Source organism: Bos mutus, chromosome 28 (genome assembly GCF_027580195.1).
Source record: "Bos mutus isolate GX-2022 chromosome 28, NWIPB_WYAK_1.1, whole genome shotgun sequence".
NCBI classification, from domain to species: domain Eukaryota; kingdom Metazoa; phylum Chordata; class Mammalia; order Artiodactyla; family Bovidae; genus Bos; species Bos mutus.
In genome coordinates this window covers 11,929,862-11,947,539 of record NC_091644.1, presented here as the reverse complement: position 1 = coordinate 11,947,539, position 17,678 = coordinate 11,929,862, and the positions used below count along the sequence as shown (strand labels likewise).

Sequence of the window (17,678 nt, the reverse complement as noted above, 5' to 3'; positions counted from 1 at the left end):
AAAAGACAATTCAGGATAAACAAGGTCCTAAAGTACAGCTCAGGGAGTCATATTCAATATCCTGTAAAAAACCACAATGGAAAAGAATATTTAAAAAAAAAGAATGCATGTATGTATATAACTGGGTAAACTAAACTGGATTACCCAAAAACTGGATACTGCAATTAAAAAAAAGACAATTCAAATGCAAAAAGTTGGGAATAAGAAGGGAAATACATTTTACAGCAACCCTAAAAGAACAGAATGGAGTAATACCTTCAAAATTCTCAGGGAAAATAACATTCAGTCTAGAATTCTGCACTCAGCCGAAGAGTCAAGTCTAAGAGTAGACTAAAGACAGACTAAAGATATCCGGGGGCACGCAAAGAAAACCTCCTGGCCTAGTGCACAGGCCAGTAGGGAAACACTGAGTCAGCTGGGAGGGCTGAACTGTGGAAGGACCAGAGGGTGACACTTCTGCACAGCCTACCTTGGAAGCAGCCCATGAAGGCCCTTTGTGTAACAGCCCATGTATGTCATGGGCATTAGGGAGCTACTGTAGCTTTTGAGAAGAGAACTGGAAAGCAAATTCGAATCTGCAGTCAAATTGGTCAGCATCAAGTTTATTTCATTAAGAAAAGCATAAATGGTTTAGCCTGGAACAAGTATCCTTTTCTTTGTGTTTGTATGTGTTTGGGGCAGGGGGATGAAATAGGAAAAGAACCCCCTAAAACATCAATAACCTATAGCAATAAAACAAGGACGCTAAGACACTCACACAAGTAGACGGGAGCCAGCCTGGCAAGCCGTGACATCGCGTCGGCAGCTTCATTCTGCCCCCAGTCTCGCAGCAAAATGTAAAAAATGTTGTTCTTGGATCCTGACCCCAGCGTTCCTTTGTCCATGCTGCCACTCATCAGCTCGCTGTTCTGGATTGTGACGTCTGGAAGGAAAAGATTATGGACTCACACAAATGATTATCTGTTACTCTGTCTCATTCCAAAATGAATTTAAGGCAGTTGAGAAAATTTGTTTTTTAAGTTAGAGCAGAGCAAATAGAAATGCTCTCTAAAAAATTTCTTTTTGAGGGGGGAAAAGGAGAAATCTAGCAACTTTTGAAAAGCAGGAAAGATCTAGTTCGTTACCCTATAGCCCTGACTCTGAAAGGTATTAGTTGACTCTCATCGTCTTTATCTGTGATCTGTGGACGGCAGTATCAAGCTCTTGCCATCTTTATGTCACGGGGATGTTTTGGGCACGAATTCAATCATGTACAACAAAGTGTTGTTTATAAAGCACTTCGTTATTCACTAAGGCATTGAAAACTAGGAGTGGCACCATCGTGAAAAGCCTAGACGACAAAATGAAATTTGTATTTAGAAACAAAAACACAATATAAAACAAGAAGCCAAAATACATTAAAGTCCAGGGAGTACATTTATGAAACCTGGGGTAGGGGGGAGAAAAAAAATCAGTGCTCTTCATCATGAGACAGCAGAGAATCCTTGACCTTCAGAGAGTCTTTGCGGTTCAGTCGTCTCTATAGAGGCCTGCAGATCCACCTCTCGTCACAAAGCCTTGCTAGCAAAGGCCATTCTAAATCAGTGTTACTCAAAGCAGTCTGCTGGGGAACTGCCTGTTAGCAGCCTGGGACCCAGAAAGTAAATGCTGCCTGAATAGCATAGGTCTGGGGAACACACTCTTGGGCTGAATCAGTCTAGGGGACTCAGAGGACTCATATTTAAATGTTCTCACTGTTACATGGGTGCTTCCCAGGTGGCGCTAGTGGTAAAGAGCTTGCCTGCCAATGCAGGAGACTAGAGCCAGAGGTTTGGTCCCTGAGTCAGGAAGACCCTTGGAGAAGGAAATGGCAACCCACTCCAGTATTCTTGCCAGGAGAATCCCATGGACAGGGGAGCCTGGTGGGCTATACAGTCCATAGGGTCGCAAAGAGTCAGACATGACTGAATGACTTAGCACACACAGCACTGTTACACCTGATCCACATGTGATCAAAAATCCACTGACCGGCTGAGGCAGGTAAAAAATAGCCTTTCAGTAATACTTTACAGCCATGGATGTGTGCTCCGTTGCTCATGTGTGTTCAACTCCTGGCGACCCAGTGAACTGTAGCGCACCAGGCTCCTCTGGCCACGGGATTTTCCAGGCTAGAATACTGAGTGGGTTGCCATTTCTTCCTCCCGGAGATCTTTCTGACCCAGAAATTCAACCTGTTTCCTGTATCTCCTGAATTGGCAAGCAGATTCTTTACCACAGAGCCACTTGGGAAACCCACTTACATATACTTCTAGTCATACTTCTAAACAATGAACACATTTTTGGACATAAAATAACAAATTATAAGCCTTAAATAATGAGACCCTTGTACAGCAAAACACACACACACACACAAACCAACAACAAAAAAAGAGGAAAAGAATTTCATTAATTGGCAGAAACAAGTCACCTGAGACAAAGCACGTGGAGAAGAGCACTCTAACTGCGGGTTGGCCATGTGTCCACATGACCTCTACCTTCTGGAGAAACACCAGCTGCATTTCCCTGAAGAACAAACTTCCTGCCTAAGGCCTTAGGGAAACACGGGGTTTACGCGCAAAGTGAAGGGAACTGCTGGCCCCGACCTGCTGCCTTCACTCACAGGAGTCGTTGACACAGAGGTCCTCGCCTCTGCCGCAGTACTGCTTGCCCTTGGTTCGGAGGTTGGCCCTCACTGGATTGTCATCGCTGGGTCTCAGGATGACACTGAAGATCTGCTTTCCCGTCCACAGGGTGACAGGCTGGAGGAGGAGAGAAGCCAGAGCGTCAGTGGGCCGAGCCTGCTCTCACCTGCCCTTCACACCAATGAGCCAAGATGGTACTGCGGTCACAAGCCTACTTGGCACCAGCAGGTGTACCCCAGACCACCGGTGCGTCCGCACACACCGTCACAGCTCCTGCACAAACCTTGAGTATTGTAGGGGGTGGGAGACGAACTTTAATTTTCTCATCCTTGCCCACCAGTATTGAAGCGATGATCTGACAAGCTTTGGCTCGGTCAAAGAAAGTATCCTTAAGAGTGAGGAGATAGGCACCTGAGGATGTTAAGAAAGAACACAAAAAGAAGGAAAGGAATGAAATTGTGAGAAAAATCACAAGGTTTCAACTTTAAAAATACAGACAGACTATCACTAAAAGAGTGAGGTAAAACACAGCTGCTGCCTGGCTTTCTCTTCCAACGAGAATCCAGGCTCCACAGGGAAAGGGACTTTGTCTTACCCGTTGCCATGTCCCCAGCACTTAGAAAAGTAAAAAATATCTCGTGTATGGTTCATGAACACAATCACACTCAGTAAACAAACAACAGAATTACACAGCTTTTCAACTGCTCACATGAACACGTGAAAGAGAATCCTCGTGTTCCAAAGTCTCTTTTCAAGTAAATTCCACAAAACCCACCTGTCAGAAAATCCTGAATAGCAGCAATTAGTGGTTCTCCATTTCTCGGTGTTACAAGGTTTGCTTTAGTCTGAAGGAAAAAGGAACACAGTACGTTAGCCGTGTTTGGATGCGTGATGCGCCCCAAAATCTTCACCACAAACACTCTTAATGGTTATGGACAAGTGAAGAGCGCAGGAAGGTAAGGCTACGAATGGGAGGCTGGGGGTTCTTAACTGCAGCTTTGTCACTAATATCGTCATCTGTCAACGGCAGAGGTAAAAAATAGCAGCAAGATTGACCTCAGAGGTCCCTATGTTTAAATACTGTGTGGAGTCGTTCTGCATTCTTATAAAGAACTCTCTGGGTAAAAGACGTTAGTGTAATTAGAAATGCTCTCCTCCAGAGAAAACTTCCTTCTATGAATGATGGGCAGCACTGTGCTATCTTTGAAGTCAATCAACTCCACACTGGTTACAATAATGGCAGAATGGTCAAGCTTCTCTTGGTTGAGACACTAAGTTAGAACAGCATTTATTAATCATCCAAATGTAATGAGTGCCTACACTAGCAAAAACAGGCGCTAGCTGTTCACTGCATAAGCACCCAATTTAAAGAAGGTTCTGTATATCAAGGTGCATTTGCTTAGGAACTCGCTGGTGATCCAGTGGTTAGCACTCTGTGCTTTCACTGCTGAGGGTGTGGGTTCAATCCCTGGTCGGGGAACTAAGATCCTGTAAGCAGCCGCTTGGCACAGCCAAAAGGGGGGAAAAAAAAGGTGCATCAGCTCCAATCCTTTATCTGAAGTATAATGGACCATGACATCCAGCAATCACGCTTCTGACACACCCTGTCTTACCTTTTCATAACTGGTGCGCATGTGTGTGTATTCTCCTAGGAACCCACAGTACAGGTCGGAAGGTACCCAGTCCTTTCAACTCCCCACCCATGAGAGAAACCAACTCCCTTACATACTACGGGTGTTTTCAAACAAGACTTGTTTCCCTTCTCCTCCTTTTTCTCAGGAGCTGGGATGCACCACCCTACATACCCCCATGAGAACAAGGGCTTCTGCTTTAGCTTCTTCTGTTTGAGGAAGATGAAGGTTCATTTCATCTCCATCAAAATCCGCATTGTAGGGTGTACAGACACACTCGTTAAATCTGAAAGTCCGGTGGGGCTTGACCCTGGCCTGTGGAATACAAAACAAAGCAAATCAGGAAAAGGACATAAGTCATTTATTCAAATCTTCTTAGTCCCATTATTTAAAAAAAAAGGCTTCCTGCAGACGTGCACACTTTACATTAAGGAAGAAAATTCCTAGTATGTTCTGGTATGGATGAGGTCATTAGTTCAGTTCAGTTGCTCAGTTGTGTCAGACTCTTGACAACCCCAGGGACTACAGCACACCAGGCTTCCCTGTCCATCACCAACTCCTGGAGCTTGCTCAAACTCATGTCCATTGAACTGGTGATGCCATCCAATCATCTTGTCCTCTGCTGTATTCTTCTCCTGCCTTCAATCTTTCCCAGCATCAGGGTCTTTTCATGAGTCAGTTCTTCGCATCATGTAGCCAAAGTACTGGAGCTTCAGCTTCAGCATCAGTCCCTCCAATAAATACTCAGGACTAATTTCCTTTAGCATTGACTGGTTTGACCTCCTTGCAGTCCCAGGGATTATCAAGAGTCTTTGACAAGGAACCTTGCAAGGAAGGCACCACGCCGAGGCATCTGACCTTCTTCACATGGCTAAGACAGCCAGCCAGCCAGCGTGTACCTCCTGAAATATGGCAAGAGGAAGCAGCCAGCACCACCTATGAGTTATTATTGCCAAAAAAGTTCTATTTGAATCTGATTATGCTTTGAGAGTTTATTTCTAGTTTACAGGAAAACAACGAAGCATGCAGGAACCCTTACTGCCACACACAGGCAGACAAATAAAGAACGTGCAGCGTTCTTCAGGACAAATGACCTGGTTTTTTCAGACATGACATGGAAATTAAAAGGAGGAGGGAGGACTGTAATAGGGGCTTAAGACATGGATCAATTAAATGTGTAGATTTTAGATCTCACTTTGAACAAACTAGCTGCAAAAAGATTTTTGAGACACATGGGGCAATCTGACTATGGCCGGGGTGCTAGACAACACCAGGGAATGACTTCATTTTGGTGAGGTGTGATCATGGCACTGTAGCTATCGTGTTTTGCAGAAGCAAGCTGAAAACACATGGGAAAAAGACATGGCACCTGGTTTCATCAAAGGAAAAAGGGAGAGAGAAAACCAGTGTGGCAAAAGCTTGAAAATTACTGAATATAAAGGATGGGAATATGTGAGTTCATCACAGTACTCTTTCTACTTTTGTATATACTTGAAAGTTTTCAAATAAAAATATTTCTATGTTAAATGGGCCAAGTTTCCAGAAAGGGAAGGCTTTTGTTCACCTCCTGCTGCTGCTGCTGCTGCTGCTGCGTCGCTTCAGTCCTGTCCAACTCTATGCAACCCCAAAGACAGCAGCCCACCAGGCTTCCCCGTCCCTGGGATTCTCCAGGCAAGAACACTGGAGTGGGTTGCCATTTCCTCTTCCAATGCATGAAAGTGAAAACTCAAAGTGAAGTCACTCGGTCGTGTCTGACTCTTCTCGACCCCATGGACTGCAGCCTACCAGGCTCCTCCATCCATGGCATTTTCCAGGCAAGAGTACTGGAGTGGGGTGCCATCGCCTTCTCCATTTGTTCACCTCCTAGAGCTCCATAATCATAAAATCTATCTTTGGTATTTCTGCCATTGAGCAAAAAGATTGATGTAATGTTTCCATAAACTACTGGGAAAAAAATCAATCTAGAAAAACACTACCTTAGGAGCCTGTTTGCAAATGCTCAGGGATTTAATGGTTTTTTCATATAGGAGAATTTATGAATATTTAACAAATTGAAGTTGCATCTTGTTTCCATTTGAAATCTCCAGAAAAGGAAACTGCTGCTGTTGCAAAGTAAACTGCTCCAAAAAATATGCCTTCAGGTCTTGGTCGGAGGATGACTACAAAGAAAAATCCTGTAAGCATTTTAGCTTCTTAGTTAATATGCTGTTTTAAATCAAGTCGATTTTCTGCCATGTCTATTTTACATAATTTTGTGCACACAGATATGCATCTATGTTGTCTGCAAGTGAAATCACAGTCGTCACTTTCACACTAATTTTCAATTAGTTCCTGTTTCACTGTTGTGTGAAAAGTATGTTATAAATATTAAAAACATTGAAGGGAAGCTTGAAATTGAAGAGTTTCACTCAAACTAAAATGGAAGAGAAGAGGAAAACCAAAAGTTATAAACTTTGAGATTACTGGCAGTTTAAACTTTAGATGTCTGGAGTTTGAGCAGGGCGCACACAGCAAAGCTCCACCCAGCAGATACGAACACCAGTCTCCTGCTCACCAGGTGCGCCATGATGCTCAGTTTGTGCAGCGAGGGCTGCCGGTTGAAGAGGACCACGTCTCCATCGATGAGGTGCCTCTCCACAATGTCCCCGAACTTGAGCTCCTGGGCCATCTTTTCTCTGTTTCCGTATTTCAGAAACCTTAACATACAATAATGGACATAACCTGTGAGAACAGTTTCCTCAGCACGTTTCTCCCTCTTCATATCTAAAATGACCATGTTTCACTGAATTTAAGGTGCCTCCCTCCACTGTCAAGTAAACCACCGTAACAACAACAAAATTGTTTTTGTAACTTTATTTTTTGGCCACGCCAAGTGGCCTGTGGGATCCTAGCTCCCCAAACAGGAATTAAACCCCGGCCCACGGGAGTGTAAGTGCCAAGCCCTAACCACTGGACCGCCAGGGAAGTCCCTAAACTACAACAAATTGATTGTATGACACCTCTTAATTTTAGAAATGTCCAACTGTGATAAAAGTGTGTCTTAGAGTCACAGAAACTGAGTAATAAACTAGCTTCTCGCACAGGGCCCTGGTGATGTTTGAATTTCATGAAACGAAAAGCACTGGTGATCAGCTCATGTCACTGTGAAAAGCCAGAACTGACAAAGTGTGTGCCTCCTGGGTTATGAGTGCACCCAGAGCACCCAGGTGGCCCAGAAAATGATCTGCTTTCACACCCCAATGCGGTGTATCTACCTAAATCTTAAATGCTATTGAATAAACGAACACTGTGCATCCATTCAAAGAGCCAGCAGAGGAAACAAAACGTACCTAGGCTAACTGCAATTTAAACAGGTGTTTTCCACATGTCAACATATCACAATAATTGTACTTTGGACTGCCTTCTGTGGCTGAGTATGGCGACAGTGAACTTGGTCACGAGGAGATAATCACATCCAACCACACTGTGAAAGCATTACCTTTTCATCTGCGTGTGTCTCTGCTGAATGAAATTGGCTCCTGGGTGAACTTCAGGGCCATTTCGAACCAGTTTCCTCAAAAAGTTGATGTTTGCTTTGTTCACCTGGAGGACCACAGCAGGAAACAGAGCGAGGCACTGTTAGGTTTCGCTACGCTCGCATGCCATCCTGAATTGAGTCTCAGCCTCCACTTTAAGTGATTCTAGGGGGTGTCCCTGGTGGCCCCTTGCATAGGACTCTGCACTTCCACTGCATGGGGAAAGGGTTTGATCGCTGGTCAGGGAACTAAGATCCCACATGCCACTTGTGGGGTCCAGGAAAAAAAAAAGCATAACTGAACCCCTTGTGCAATTCTAGGAGAGAGGTACCTGCGGCACGCTGCTGCCGAGGTCTTCAGTGTAAGGACAACGGCTCACGTCTGAATTCGGCCTCTCACTTGCTGGGTGACAGGGCCAGGTCCGTGACTGACCTTTGGCTTCTCTACTGATAAAATGACTGGGCTGGACTGATCTGCAGGGACCTTTCAGCATATTCTGTGACCCTAAAAACAGGTGGCGGCTTCATCTGCAGTGATTCACCATGGGCTTCTAAGGTTTAAAAGCTGTTAACACCAGAACAGCAGGTCCTGGACTGCACCAGCATGTCCTGCAGCCTACTGGACAAGAGTCTCGTGGGGCACTGTCTCAGAGAAGGAACTCATCCAAGGACACTACTTTTTTAAAATTCTGACTGCACTGAGTCTCTGTTGCAGCTCTTCCTTGAGGCGTGTGCAAGGCTAGCTGCCTTGTAGCATGTGGGATCTTAGTTGCCTGACCAGGGACTGAACCGGTGTCCCCTGCATTGGAAGGCGGATTCTCAACCACTGGACCACCAGGTCCCAACCAAGGATACTTTTTATACAAGCTTTACCAGAAGCACCTATGGTCTGGGCTAATTATGAATTTCAAGAACAAAGTCAAAGCCAATCAATATCTTCCTGTTATCAGACCTTTCAACTATCTACACCTCAGTTAAAAAAGAAAATACTATAAATACCAGTTTACACTCACGACGAGTATGAACTCAGTGTAAAGTGGTACAGCCTTTCTGGTTATGCATCAACAGCTTTTTAATATTCAGAGTCTTTGAGTCAATGATTCTAATGTTTTAAAAATGATTCTAAAATCATTTAAAAATTCTAATGTTTTAACTCATCCCAAGAAAATTAACTGGGTGTGGATGTTTATCATTTAGTTATTTAAGGCATGAGGTATGAACTAGCACAGAAAAATATCAAAGATGGAAAAAAGTAGACTTGAATGTTTAATGCATATCTGAGTATTTGAATATAAAGCAGACACCACTGTGTACGCGTTGTAGATGTTATATATGGTGACACACGTGTGAAACAAACTGGAAAAACACACACACACACGTGCCAAACTGTGGGCTGGGTGGGTTACTGGGGGTTCCCCACTGTTGAGATTGTTTGGAACCTCAGAACATAACATAAAACACTGGATTCAGACAAAGTACTGAGCAGTTCAATGTACTTACCTTCTCAGGAAATGTTAGAATTTTGGCCACGTGAACTGGCACAGCTACCTCATCAATTCGGAGGTTGGGGTCAGGTGAGATGACTGTTCTACCAGAAAAATCCACTCTCTTTCCTGAGAGATTGCCTCTGAATCGACCTAAATAAATAAAAATACATCGTCTCCAGGGCACAACGTGTGCCGTTTGGGAGCAATGCGACCAGAAAGGTCAAGGGAAGACTGCGATCTCCAACGAGGTAAGCTGGACACACATCCCCAAAACGCACCCAAGGCAGCAGACTGTCTTCTGCACACGTAGGTGGACACGTACCCTGCTTTCCCTTCAGGCGCTGGACAAACCCTCTGGTCCATTTCTTGGGTGCCATATTGAGGGGGATGCCTGAGAGCTCGCTGTTAATGTAGAGAGCACACTGCAGCTGCAGGAAGTCCCAGTCTTCCATAATCATCTGGGTCTTGGCTCCGGATATCCGATGCTAAGAATGAGCAGAAGCAAGCCTGGTCAATTTGACTTTCTCCATCAGACACTTCTGTCTGCAGGGATAGACTCTAAAACCTGGGGTTTGGAAATGCCAATGGGAAGTGCTGACCTTTTTAATGACGTCATTTAGGAAAATGATTTCTGTCAACTTCATCGTCAGATCGTCTTCATTGGTGCCAGACTTCAAATCGCTCACGACAGAGGGTCTGATGCACAAAGGGGGCACTAAGAGTCGTGTGAGAATCAAATCGGAGGGCTTTCCAGCTTCCGGATTCATCAGAAGTAGAGGGATATCTTCAGCTGGGATTCGTTTAAATAAATTCAAAACTACTAAGGGATTCAAGTTTTCCTATGGAAAGGAGGGAAGAGCAGAGAGAGCTCAGCTTTTTTTCCACAGCTTAGGCAAAGGTTTACTTCCCCATGCCCCCTAACCCAGCAGTACCCAATCTTGGCACCAGGAACTGATTAAGGGGGCGATGCTTCAGGCAGGACTGCCAGTGGGGGAGCAGCAGATGAAGCTTCGCCTGCCTGCCGCTCACCTCTCACGTGCCCGGTTCCTAACAGGCCTCTGACCAGTACTGGCCCACGGCCCAGGAGCTGGGACCCCTGCTCTAACCGCTTACCTGAAAATACGTACAAGTGATGACAACGGCTTCTGATAACTTGCTATATATACTGCAAGAGCCCTAAAAATGTGCATGACTTTTATTCCAGTAATTTAAGCCAATAATACCACTTAATTTTTCCAAAGGGTATGATTTTAGAAATTAACACAAAGATTTAGCTATAAGGATGTTCACTAAAGCAGATCTGAATTGTGAAAGCTGCTAACAGCCTGAAAAGTTACTGGCCAGATAAAATCACGGTACATTCGTATGTAGAAAACTATGAAGCCGTTTAAAGAAAAAAAATGAAGACACAAAAATGTGGCCTATGCCATGAAAGGTGTTCACAAAATATTGATAAATGAGATAGGTATGTTTACAATGTGATCTAATTTGGGCAAAGATGTACATCTACGGAGAAGAGGGAATGGAAGAGTTTACCAAGGTGTGAACAGGGCCATCTTTAGCTGAGTTGGGTTATCGTTTTGCTTCTTTTTATACATTTCACCTTTCTGTAATGAACTTGTATTGTCTTTGTATTAACGTCACATAACAGAGGCGCCACGCTGTAAAAATGCTGGTTATTAGATTTCTTGGGCTCAGACTGTGACTGAGACTGTACGTTGTCAGTACAATTTGCCGCACGTGACTTAATGAAACAGGGAACAAAGCTAAGACAAATGATCAGCTCCTAGAACACCACCCAAGGAAAAGTGTCTACAGTCCTGCCCTGGAGAAGATGGCAGTGTGGCTGGGCAGAAGGAAGGAATCTCACTGGAGGCTTTCGAGTCTGGGCCCCTGTTCAGAGAACAATGCATGTCCTTGGCTCCCATCTCGCAGCAATGGGCACCTCACTGCCATCAGAAACAGTCAGGGAGGAGGAAGCTTAAATCTAACAAAATTCTAGAATGGGACGAAGGCGAGACGTTGCCTGTAGTAACACAGTCAGTCCTGGACGAGAACATTAAGGAGCTGAAGGCTGTCCAGGAGGGCAGGAAGGCTGGCAAGAGCCTGGAAACCAGTTCTCAGCAAGTGATAGGAACAACTGCATCCTCAGAGGCACGAGGAAGAGGCCGCTGACTTACTGTTAAATACCAGGAAACGGAGGTCAGGGACTGACGGACGGCAGAGCAGGGCCCGGATGTGCATGAGGCAGAAGACCCGAACAGCCCAAGCTCTCTAGACATAGAGCGTGGCTGCCTCGGGTGGTGATGAGCCGACACAGCTGAGGACTGGTACTCAGTCTGCAGGGATGATGTCATTATGGAGAGACCTTATCTGCAGGTCTACCCATCCCCAGATTCGTACTAAAACAGGAGTGGATATACGTCAGCCCTCTGGAGTAGAGTCCAGAGTTTCTGTCCAATTCCTAAAGGTGTCTGTGACCCACAAAAGGTCAAGAACCACTGCTCTAATGTCTCTTCCACTTCAATCATGTTGTGCCTCCTATAATGGCATGGGGCTGCACATTCCTGAAAATTCAATGGGCAGGCACACATGTCAGTGAGTGAAAGCTGCTCAGTCATATCTGACTCTTAGTACCCCCATGGACTGTCACCCGCCAGGCTCCTCTGTCCATGGGATTTCCCAGGCAAGAATTCTGGAGCAGGTTGCCATTCCTTTCTCCAGGGGATCTTCTAGACCCAGGGATCCAACCTGGGTCTCCCACGCTGCAGGCAGAGTCTTTACTGTCGGAGTCACCAGGGAAGCACCATGTCAGGACACGGGCCATCCTGAGATTAATGAGACACCTTTTTGCTGCCTGTCTTTATAAAAGGTAAATGTTAACTCAATAATTGTTTACTTTGGTTACTGAGTGGCCCTCTCTGAGGAGGGGCTGCTTGGAATTAGGCAATTGGTGAACTCATGCTTTGTTCTCACCCATGGCACAAGAAAGCCCAGGACAAACTGGTAATCTTGGAGGACCCGCCAGTACTCCAAGCACTGTGACTGGCATCAAACAGGACCTCAGAGCAAAGGATCCTGTGAGGGACTAAACTGAAGTGGGAGAAACTAGCAGAAACATAAGACGGAACACAAGAGGTGTATGGGGCACAGCAAATGAACACGTGGTTGAGGAAAAGGTGAAGACTGGGGTGGGGTGCGTTGCAGAGAGAGAGCAGGCTGCATGGAAGCCCAGGGATGGGGGATTCGGGAGAGAGGGAGGGCGCAGAGGCTCTCTTAAGCTGAAGGGACACACAAATAAGAAACGGAAGAAGCCTTACCTCTCCATCATTATTTCTGTTAATACAGGAACATCAGTAATAAGAAAACCACAGTAACTGGGTCACGTGCTTGAAGCATTTGCTATTTGCTAAGCATTTGATCTGGAATCCATCTTTTACTCCTCATAATGGCCCTAAAGCAGACACTCTTGTAATCCCTTTTATAGTTGTGGAAACTCAAGTCCAGGTTGGGTCATGTGTCTAAGATCATAGAGTAAGTAAGTGGCAGTGCGCGTGTGTGCTAAGTCACTTCAGTCATGTCTGACTCTTTGTAACCTTATGGATTGTAGCCTGCCAGGCTCCTCTGTCCTTGGGATTTTCCCACCATGAATACTGGAATGGGTTGCCATTTCCTCCTCCAGGAGGAAGGAAGTCTCCTGCATTGGCAGGCAGATTCTTTACCACTGAGCCGCCTGGCAAGCCCCAAAGCTCTCAACCATCACCATCCTAAATCACATTGAGGGTGTCAGCTGGGTCACGTGGGCTGGGGTGGACAGAGAGGTGGAGGCAGTGGGGGGCACAGAGAGACAAGATGTACACGCTAGACAGGTGGCTCCTAAGTGGGAGGAGGTTACCTCCTGGGCCCAGTCACTCAGGACAGTGGGCCCCAACCTTCGGCACCACGGACTGATTTCACAGAAGACAACTTTTTCACGGACCTGGGCTGAAGGGGTGGTTTTGGGATGATTCCAGCACACTACATTTTTTGTGTGCTTTCCTTCTCATCTAATGCCTCTGCTGATCTTGAAGGAGGTATTGCTCCACAGCCTGGAAGTTGGGGACCTCTGACTTAAGAGACTTTTCCAAACAAGATGCCTCCTAGGCCCTAAACACTTCTACTGCTGAGGGTGCGGGGAGCAGAGAAGACTTGGTCCTCTGCACGTAAGGACAGTGGCCTCAGGGGCCCAGGCGGAGAGTTGGCAGGGGAAAGTGGTGACGGGCGTCAGGGAGGCTGATCTGGGGGCAGCAGAGGGAATGCACAGGAGGCCGCAGCTAAGGCCACACCCAGGAGAGCCGAGCAGCCCTCAGACTCACTGAACGCTTTCTGCACAGTTGTCAGCCTGGAGGGTGGAATTCCTCTACACTCACGCTGGGCGGAGGACAAGATCAGCTTTCTCAGTCTGCACCTTCACTTCATCTGCAGGAGCTTGAAGACATCTCCACTGGGATGCACGGCTGATGCCGTGCCCCATCATGGAGTCCAGGGGGACTACCAGTTTCCAGACGCCAGCACATGGACACCCGCTCGCCTCTGACCGCCTCCTCTCACACCCGTTGCCACAGTGGCTGGTCATCAGTTACTATCCATTCTGACTGCACACTCTGACCTCTGGCTTCACTATCACTGCCCAGGGTCAGGGCCTGCTTCCTTTTTACATCTCACTCCCTAAATCAAGGCATAACTCACATATATAATAGTAAACTGCACACATTTTAAAGAGACGGCTAAATTTTTACACAGGTACACAAACACCACCATTCAAATCAGGACAAAGAATATGTGCCCCTCTCCAGAAAATACCGATACCCCTTTCTCAGTACTAAGCCCTCACCCCAGTTCAGTCTGGCCTGTTCTTGGTCTTGATATAAATGCAATTGCATGGACTCTCATATAAGGCTGCCTCCTCTCAATAGGATTCTGTGATTCAGCCAGGCTGTGTGTGTCAGCTTGATCCTTTCATTCCAGCACAGTATTCCACTGTGTGGATCTATTACAATCTGCACATTCTCCTGTTGACAGGCATCTGGGTTGTTTCTAATTCTGGCTTTTATTAATGAAGCTGCAATGAACATACTTGCACAAATATTTTTGTGGATGTATGCACTTGCCTCTCTTGGGTACATGCCCAAGAATAAAGCTGCTAGAAAATACAGTAAGTGTAGGTCTTACTTTGTAAGGAATTTCAGAGTGGTAGAAACATTTTATAAGGTTACTATTGATATAGGAGTGCCAGTTGCTTCAGATCCTTGCCAGCACTCGGTTTTCAGTTGTTTTACATTTAATTTTTCTAAGAGGGTGTGTGTTTCAATTAGTATTTCCCTGATGACTAATAATGTGGAACAACTTTCCATCTACTGATTGGCTGTTTGAATATATCCTTTTGTGCAGCGCCTATTCAAGTCTTGCTTCTGCTTTTAAAAATCAGGACTTTATATTCCGGACATGAGAGTCCTTTGTCAGACATATGAAAGTTGAGCATTTGCTCCCAGCTTGTGACCTGGTTTTTCATTTTTGTTACAGTGTCTTTTGAGCAGTCAGGCTGTTCTAAAATGTCATTGTTTATGTCTCTCCCTTGCTTAAAACTTGAATGGCTCCACATTCTCCAGAGTGGGAGGACCTCGACAAAGTGGGTTCAGCTGTCTGTCTTTTCTCCAGCACAGGCCTGCGCCCCAATGGCCTCAGCGAGGATTCCCCCTCCACCACTTACTGTTATTTTGGCCGATGCGGCCTCACAGGGTTGCTGTCAGGATAAAATACGAGGCGCTCCACGGAAAGAACTTGGACCGACACCGGACAGTAACAGCAGTCACCAAGTGCGAGGCGCTTTGTTAGCGAAACGCTGGGACTTCTGAACAGAACTCGGCTTCAGAAGGAGCCCCAGCACAGCCTCCTGGATGTGGCAGGCTCACTGCCCGAGACTCTCTAAACCCTACTCAGGTTTAAGGACCACAACAAACCACACCTTTCCTCACAGTCCTCCCTAACCAAGCCCCCTGATTTCCCACTCCTTCCTATCCTTTCCATGCCTGTGACAGTCAGCACTGTGTCCCATGGTATTGGCTATACTTTCATGGGTTAATGTCCTACAACACCTTTAAAACCATGGGATTCCTGGGTGCAGACCACCTGCCTGGTGGTTTCTGATGCTCCCCACAGGTCTGGCAGTTTGGTACTCAGTGGCCACTTAACTGTTAGTTTTGTATACTATCAATTCTAGAAGGTACCATGTGTCTCAAGTACTAATCGAATTCAGAACAAGGTAGAACAAGACACGTCACAAAATCCTACTAATTAAGTTTGTGCCAAGTAAAGCAATGGGAATTACCTACAAATTCTATTAACGCCACATCCATGTGAGACCCAGGATCCCTCAGTGTATGCTGTACACAGCTATGCTTTTACAATCTTTCACAATGAAAATGTAACATGTGTTACCTATATAACTAGACGTGTGTTAGTTACGAGGACAGCTCACAATAAACTGAGTGCCAGGCGAATACCTGTCACGTGAAGTATCCCTGGAGATCTAACCCCAGTGGACCTCCGGTTCTGGAGGAAGGGTGTACCCAGAGGGTGAGGAGACAACGTGTGATGCAGACAGAGCGAGGCAGGGGCAGGCTCACCTGGGCCTTTCCCAGCAGAGGCTCCACTTCCTTGTTATGCTCTATGGCGGTTTCAAAGGACTGAAGGAAACTTGATACGATGGGATCCACCACTTTCTTGTTGGTCTTGTATTTCTCATGGATTATCTTCAGTAACCCGCATTTCTTGACAGTACCTGTAAGAGTTAATCCATTCTACCATGATTGGAAAAATCAGGTTCTTGGTTAGGCTGGTCTGAGGTCGTGATCTAGGAAATGCAGTTACGGAAACTGCCGTCGCGATGACAAACAAGACGTGCATCTGGCTCACCATTGAAGGCGCCGCAGTGATGGCACGTGTTCTTTTTCCGGCACTTGTCAGAGATTTTCTTCTTTAGCCCTCGCTTCTGGAGGTAGGTCAGGCCGGGCCTCTTTAGATAATCCAGAAACTGCTTCTTCTCCTCCTGGGACAGCATGATGTGGCAGCAGGTTTTACAGATCATCTTTTGAAAATTAAACCAAACAGATAAAAGGATGAGAGGATGAAAAAGTATTTTCTTTTTTTTTTAAAAAGCTGCATCCATCCCTTGTCCAGGACACTTAATTATATGCACAGATCTACAGGAAGACATGCTTAGAGGCAGCCCATGTTCACTAGAATGCTGGCTGTAGCCACAGCTGGAAGGTGGGGTTTTTGTTAGCTTTATTCCCTTTCTTGTGCTTGAATTATTTTGTGCTTGTATTGCTTTATTATTTTTTTACAATATATATCTACAACCTACTCAAGGAAAATCAAAGAAAAAGAATCTTTAAGCAATTTAACTTATTGCAGGATGAAATATTATGTCAGACAAATCAAACCAAAACAAAAAAACAAACCCCTCAAACAAAACAAATAATACATGTTTAATATAAAAATGTTCCCTACATGTATCCCCCACCAAGCTCACTCTCATGTCTGAGGATCAGTAACTTTCAGGGAGATGGAGTTACTGTATGGAGATGGACACATACACGCTTACCTGTAAGATGCCTATAACTGCTCGGAAGTACCCCACGTGGAAGCACGGCAGTTCCAAGTCAATGTACCCATAGTGGCCCAGACAATCAGCCAAATTCTTCCCACAGGTTTCACAAGGACGGTCCTTCTCACTTGTACCCTGCGAATAAAAGTATGATCAATAATCAGTGGAGACCAGTGGAGAGGAAACTGGGACGAGCCCTCACAGGTGGCCAGGGGACCCAGAGTCAGAATCACCTGGGAAAGTGCAGGGTATTCATGTTCACTGGACCAAGGAAGGCTGGAGTCCCTGAGATACGCTGGGGAAGGGGGGAGGTGGAAGGAAGACTTGGCTTCTTCCTAGTTGGTAAGTCACCAGTTGCACCGGCCAGTCAAAATACATGGAACCATGAAGGGCAGCAGGTCTTACCATCCTGTGGTCAAGCACCCCGTATAGCAGTGGGGAGTGGTTGTTGTCCTGGCTGTACAGGTTCTTACTCACAACCTGGATGTGTGCCTGCTGGCGCATCTCCTCGGCTGACTTCATTCCAAAACAGATGTGGCTTCTGGAATGGAAAGAGATAGGGGAACAGTTACATCAAAACCACTCACCAGGAAGAGCATTTATGCCTGTGACCCACCATAAGCAACCTTATCCTTCCCATGCCTGACAGGCTCTGCTCTCTCATTACTAAATGTTCCTTCATCCTGCTGACTTGTTCTCACCTTCATTATCTAAGGATGGTGGTCAGTTGTACCTACC

The 17,678-nt window shown here is 45.8% G+C and overlaps 1 protein-coding gene across 2 annotated transcripts in view; it reads right to left on the bottom strand.

The window, feature by feature from the left end:
• Nucleotides 1-17,678, bottom strand: part of POLR3A (RNA polymerase III subunit A) — a 49,020-nt gene that overhangs the window by 25,834 nt on the left and 5,508 nt on the right. For both annotated transcript variants that reach the window (XM_070364895.1, XM_070364896.1), the window contains exons 2-15: nt 17,346-17,481; nt 16,938-17,075; nt 16,247-16,418; nt 15,958-16,112; nt 9,892-10,131; nt 9,615-9,777; nt 9,306-9,442; nt 7,770-7,873; nt 6,846-6,987; nt 4,466-4,606; nt 3,436-3,505; nt 2,944-3,071; nt 2,639-2,777; nt 758-922 (exon numbers count right to left, since the gene is read on the bottom strand). In XM_070364895.1, the coding sequence (XP_070220996.1) occupies nt 758-922; nt 2,639-2,777; nt 2,944-3,071; nt 3,436-3,505; nt 4,466-4,606; nt 6,846-6,987; nt 7,770-7,873; nt 9,306-9,442; nt 9,615-9,777; nt 9,892-10,131; nt 15,958-16,112; nt 16,247-16,418; nt 16,938-17,075; nt 17,346-17,481 (2,030 nt within the window). The remainder of the gene's footprint in view (nt 1-757; nt 923-2,638; nt 2,778-2,943; nt 3,072-3,435; nt 3,506-4,465; nt 4,607-6,845; nt 6,988-7,769; nt 7,874-9,305; nt 9,443-9,614; nt 9,778-9,891; nt 10,132-15,957; nt 16,113-16,246; nt 16,419-16,937; nt 17,076-17,345; nt 17,482-17,678) is intronic.